Source organism: Pipistrellus kuhlii, unplaced genomic scaffold, assembly GCF_014108245.1.
Source record: "Pipistrellus kuhlii isolate mPipKuh1 unplaced genomic scaffold, mPipKuh1.p scaffold_m20_p_28, whole genome shotgun sequence".
In the NCBI taxonomy this organism is placed as follows: domain Eukaryota; kingdom Metazoa; phylum Chordata; class Mammalia; order Chiroptera; family Vespertilionidae; genus Pipistrellus; species Pipistrellus kuhlii.
In genome coordinates, this window is record NW_023425527.1 from 5,949,543 (window position 1) to 5,955,542 (window position 6,000).

A 6,000-nucleotide genomic window follows, 5' to 3' on the forward strand; every position below is an offset into this window, starting at 1 on the left:
CAGACTGTGGCGGTACTCCTGCCGGACACTAAGCAACCCAGCAGCTGGCGTCTGCCACGCACTAGTACTTGACATACCTCGCCTCACCGGGTCAGTGCCACAGTCTAAGTGTTAGTACTATCGCTCCTGTTTCAGAGGTGGGGAAAGCGAGGTTAAGGAACTTGCCCAGGATTACACAGTGAATGGGGAGCACAACTGTAAGTGCAACTCAGCTCTCTCCCCAAAGCCCACATTTTTCACACACCAGCTCCTTTTATATAATTAGAAGTAATTTCAGGTCACTATGGGCTCACCAGCCTTGTGCAAGAATACCCAACCCGTGCCCCTCCCAAACCTTCCCCTCCGTGTCTCTATGAAGCAATGGGATGTGGATAAAAAATATCCCTAGAAGTGCCTCTAACAAGATCTCAGTGGAGAGATCTTTCTTTCCATAAGAAAATAAATGCCTCTCCTAAGAAATCTCAATTTGAAAGTACAAATACCCAGGACTATGGAAAGCAGGTTAACCATGCAAACTGAAGGGTCATTTGCATTCCTGAATGTGACAGCAGAGAAGCAACGTGGAACAGCCACGTGACAGTCATAAACAGTGGGGATGCTACTTGTCAGCAGTGGTTAACTGCTGAACCCAACGGTGACCTCCACTCTGAGAAAACCATCTCGATAAGAATGGGCTGCGCCACAGACTCTGAAGAAAAAGCAGCAGCCACCTCCCACTTCCTGGCTTGTCCTGACAGCATTACTCATCCACTGGCTCCTATGATGGGCCACGAACAGAGCAGGTGGATTGGACAACGGCCTCTTACTAATGTTGATAATAAGCTGCCTTACATCTGCATGTACAAAAGAATGTTCACGTATATTGTCTCATATGGTTCATCCTTCCCACATCCCTGTGAGTCAGAAAATCATGTGCTACTATCATATGTTAGAGGGCCTAGAGAAGGTATGAATTACAACCCAGGAAACAAGCTAAAGAACAATGGAGGTGGGATTCAAACCTATGCCTTCCTACTTCTAATCCAACCTCAGATCAGCCGGCATCATGGCTGGAGAATCACCACCACCACCACCAATCCACCCTCTCCTCCCTAGTCCTCTTCCTCCCACTCTGGGTCAGTGGGGGAATCTCCATTGCGTAGACTCCAAGGGGTGAAAGCCCTCTTCTGCTTTCCCAGGAAGGAAAAGCACGCACCTACCTGCAGCCAGATTGCCCCAGGGGAGGGCTAAGAGTGCACTTGCATGAAACGGAGCACACCTGTGTGCATGGCTGCTGGAATTCCACACCTGGCTTTTAACCTCCACAAAACAGCCTTTCACTCACCTAGAATCATGGCTCGTTCACTAATTAAAGAGTATTACGCACTTCATTGCACACCAGCTAAGAGCCTGAAATAAGAAAGCTTATGTGAAAGCATTAGTCCTAGAGATGGCACTAGGTATGCTTTATAGAAAAAAATAATAATAATAACAGAAAACATAACCCCCTTGTGACACCACCAATCTGTACTTAACTTCTCTAATATGTCAGCCCCAGCACTTAGGGATAGAAGCCACTCCGTATGGGACAGGCCCAATGCAGGGTCTAGTGAAGAGTTATATGGATATAAGAATTATATCCCATGGACAGGGATGTGCAAAGAGAATGAAAGACAGAGAGCCCAGTGAACCCACTCCTCCCACCACCACCTGCAAGGCCTCTGCGCCCTGCTGATGTGGGAGCCCAAGAACAAGCACCCCTATCCTCCAGACCAAAAGGACAGGGAGACAAGGGGGATGGGAAGGCCTTGGAACAAACTTGGCATCATGCTCTCTCTTGTAGAGGCTCAACGTGGCTGCTCGCTGTGATCAATGGGTGGAAGAGGCCAGCCTATCCTGTGGGGTGGGGACTCCTCCGGGTTTCCTGGGGTACATGCCCTTTGACCCTCCCTGAGTAACTTGAAGATCCATGCCTGAAGCTCATCCCCTTTCCAGTCCTGGGGGAGTGCACACATCGAGGGGCAGGCCAAGGCAGGACACTCAACCAGGTTAGTTTTGAACGTGGGAGGATAACATTCCACTTACTGAGTAATAAACCGTATCCACGGGCAACTTCACTATTTGAAACGCACGCTGAGGTGGTCGACGGCTCAGGTAAGGCTTTACAATCTTCAGCCTCTTGGGACCCTAGCAACTCAAATGATGGGCCAAGTGCAAAACAGCATGGAACTTGGTCATAAACGGAGAGGAAGCCACTGGTTGATCATGTGGCTATGAGAATGCTTGCAAACTCTATCCAGGGTCTGACTGCAGTTTCTGTGCCGCCCTCTCTCTGCCGTTGCGTTCCGTGTGGGTTCAGGCAGACAGAGGAACAGCTGAGTGCATGGTGCACTAGGGGAGCTGAGCGTGGCCACGGCACTAGAAAGCATGGGGTGGAATACAGAGATGGTTGCAGCCCCCAAGAAGGAGGCATATCCCCCACCTTTCCCCAAGCCACCTAAGGCATCATTTGTGCATGACATGTTTTAGGATCCTGTCTGCTCTCTTTCAGAAGGGCTTTCAGTACAGCTGGTCCCTTCTCCCGGCTCAGATTCACTTCCTCTTTAGCATACACTACTACGGATTGTGCTGTGCTTTCACTCCTCAAGGTTTAAAGTGGATCACACAAAACAGCTCCCCCAGGAAACAGAGCCCCCCGGCATTCTGAGCTTTTTCGTAATCAGAGACAGCCAACAGCAAGCATCGAGGCTGCAGGCAGAGACTGGTGGTAGCATTCAAAGAAACTCAGAGAAAGAGGCTGGTGGGCAGTGGCTCTGACAGCAGAGGGAGAACGGATGCACCGTAGGAAAGGTAGGGTATGTCTCAATTAGGCCGAGGGCCCCAGACAAGTGCCCATGATAGCGTCCAGTCCCTCTGCCACTGCTGCACCTGCCATCCCAAACTTACAACAACAGTATGACTCACTCACGGCTCTGAGACTCCAAAGCTCTGAGTTCTCCCTCAGGCAGCAATGGGAGAAGCAGCCACACTGGGCTTCTGGAGGGTCCCACCTATCCGGATGCCCCAGACTTGCCTGGGAGAAAGGAGTTGTCGGCAGCTGCAGTTTCGACCGGCTATGCCAAGTTATGCCTAGCAGCCCACTCAGTAGGCAAACGGAGAAAGAACCCTGGCGGCAGCAGCTCTCCTCCCCCTTCGCCCCTCCAGGAAGCCCCCTCCTTAATGTCAGCCGCATCCCCTCAGCTTCCCCTCTTTCCTCAGCTCCACGCTCCTCCTCGAGGCTTTCCAATCCCACAGCTGCTCCCCACTCCCCACGCCACTCTTCTAACATCCACACTGTTAAGCAATTGTACAGACAGCAAACCGAGTCTTTCGGTTTCAAGCTGAAGCTCCCAGATAAGCCAGCCTGGGCCACTTCACTCTCCCAGGCACGTCTCCGACCACCCGACCCATGGGCCTCCGCCCAGACCCTCCTCTCTGGCCCAGGCATCCTGCACATCGTTTTGCTTCCGACCTGCCACCGGACCTGTGGAGACCTGGCGTCCCCAGCCTCTCCTCTCCCCGCCTGAAGCTCTGCATCCACACGAGAAAAGGAAGCGGAGAGATTCTCACACCTCTGCGAGCAGCACCTGCTCCAGCAAGCTCCCAAAGCTTCTGGGACCATCCAGGCTGCCTGGGGCCCCACGCCCCCTTCCCTGGCGGTTTTAGCGTCAGCCCAGCCCACAGGATGCGGTGCCTGATGGCACTTCCGAGCAGAAAGAGAGGAAGGAAAAAAATGCCACCTCGTCAATGACAAGCTGTTCCAATCAGGCAGCTCAGACACCAAATGCCCTGGACAACAGACAACCCAGGCCTCCTCCCTCTGGTTGGGAGGAGGCCACTCGGCACATGGGGAGACGTGAACCCCCTATGGCAAGCTCCCTTCTCACGCCGTCCCCACATCGGACCAGACAACAGTGCTCCCGCCCAGCAGGCAGACTTCTCCGATCCGTTCCAACAACTCTGGCCAACGACCCTCCTCTCCCCTGGCTCCAAAGCACAGCGAGACCCCCAGATCCAAGCAGGAGACCACCGGCGTGGCTCTTCCCAACGGGACCAAGCGCAAGAGGAAGCCGAAAACCACTGTACTCACCGTGGTGAAGTCCTGGTGGCCACACTCCTGCCCTTTGAACTTGCAGTAGAGCATCATGTCCTTGAGGTCATGGCCCACGCGGTGCAGGAACTCCAGCATGCTGAACTGCTTGGGCCGGTAGTGCTTGAAGTTGGCCTTCTGCCGCAGGGCCTCCAGCACGGCAGGGTCCGCCAGGTGCGGGTCCGGGATCTGCAGGTTCACGTCGAGCAGGGCCAGCAGCTCCCCGGCGTGGTACAGGTCGTTGGTGGTGAGCCTGGAGAAGCGGAAGCCGTTGAGGTTGCAAAGGGTCACGGCCGGGAAGACCAGGCTCTGGGCCACCACCTCGTCCACCTTGGTGACGTGCTGGTAGGAGAAGTAGTAGGACACCCTCTCGGAGCTCTCCACCAGCAGCAGGCCCAGCGAGCACACGAAGGCCACGGCCCAGAGCACGCGCCGGACAGTCAGGGGGCCGTACACGAAGATGTGGCGGATGCCGTGCAGGGTGGAGGTGTTGGCAAAGATCTGGAGGCTGGAGGGCTGCAGGCTGCCCTCGCTGGGGCTCTCCTTGAGGTCCATGGGGACCCTGTGCAGTTCCGCCACTGGCTTCGGGTTGATCTGAATTTCCAGAGTTTCCCAGTCCTCCAGGCTCGGCTTAGACCTTGCCGTTCCGAGGAAGAGAACCCCGGGCGAGCATCAGGCCAGGTGCGGCGAGTTTATCCTGAGAGCCCAGAGCCGCCAGCTGACGACGGGGGATGAGTGTTTATATAAAACCCATTCAAACTCTGGCTCCTGATTTTTTCCAGGCGATAAGGAGGGCTGGTTTTATTTAGGGAGACACCAAGGTGATGTGGAAGGGATGTGGGTGGAAAGGGAGAGCTTAGCCAATGGAAATAAAGTCCTCTTCCCCCCCCCCCCCTACACACGCCACGAGAGACAAGATTAAAAGCGAGAGCGAGGGGGGGTGGAAATGCTTAAAACAAGTCGCGGAGCAGCTCGGAGCCTGTTAACCAGTGCACGATGCCCCGCGGTAACGGTCCTCCCCGGGGATGTCAGGGCGGCCGGGCTGATGCACTGCGGGCGGGCGCAGCGGCAGAGCCTCCCAGCCGCCGTCTCCACCGCTGCCGCCGCCTCCCGGTCCTCTTCCCCGCGCCGCTCTGGACTCCGGATCCCGTTGCTCGCCGCCGCTGGTCTGCGTGTCCCTCCTCTTCTCCTCCTTCCAGGCCCCCTTTTTGAGGCAAAATCCCCAATGCGGGCGGCGGCCGCCGCTCGGAGAGGAGGCTGTGCACGGATGCAGAGGGGCGAGGACCAAAGCTGGCGGCCGGGCCCGCTCGGGGAGGGGGGGACCTCGCCTCTCCCCGCCTCCCGGAAGGAAAGCAGGACCCTGGGCGCACGGAGCGAGCTGGCCTCCCGCACCCCTCCTCCTCCAGACTGCTGGGGGGAGGGCGCTGCGGGGAGGGCGGGGGCGGGGGGCGCAGGCAAGGCCTGCTGCGGGGCTGGGGACCCCGGCGAAAGTTTCTTGGTCGCCTCTTTTAAAGGTGGCTAACGGGGGCTTCTCCCCGAAGGCGGACAGCCAGCCCCGGAGTGAGGACGTGACACCCCGCCCCCGCAGATGGCAGAGAGACACTTGATAAACTCCCTGGAGCCAGGTACGCGGGTGGAGGCGGCATTCCTTTGCATCGCGGTGTGTTGTTCCCAGGTCAGTCTCAGCCTGGGGTTTCCAGAGGGGGAGATGCTGCAAAAAAGGGGAGGAAAGGGCAATGTAACAACCACAGTTCCCTCTGCTATAGGCTGGAGGGGTACGTTCCCGGAGCCTGAACTTCGCCTGCAACGGAAAAGCCAGGTGCCCCTTACAGCCCCTAGAGAAAGCAACAAGTATAGGTGTAGCCTGCCCCCCTCCCAGGAGGCAGAGCCTG

The 6,000-nt window shown here is 56.4% G+C and overlaps 1 protein-coding gene across 1 annotated transcript in view; it reads right to left on the reverse strand.

The window, feature by feature from the left end:
- Positions 1-5,191, reverse strand: part of ASIC2 (acid sensing ion channel subunit 2) — an 813,868-nt gene extending 808,677 nt beyond the window's left edge. Inside the window, exon 1 of the mRNA XM_036454310.2 lies at positions 4,109-5,191. Within this exon, the coding sequence (XP_036310203.1) occupies positions 4,109-4,663 (555 nt within the window). The 5' untranslated portion in view covers positions 4,664-5,191. The remainder of the gene's footprint in view (positions 1-4,108) is intronic.
- Between the last annotated feature and the right edge of the window lie 809 nt (positions 5,192-6,000).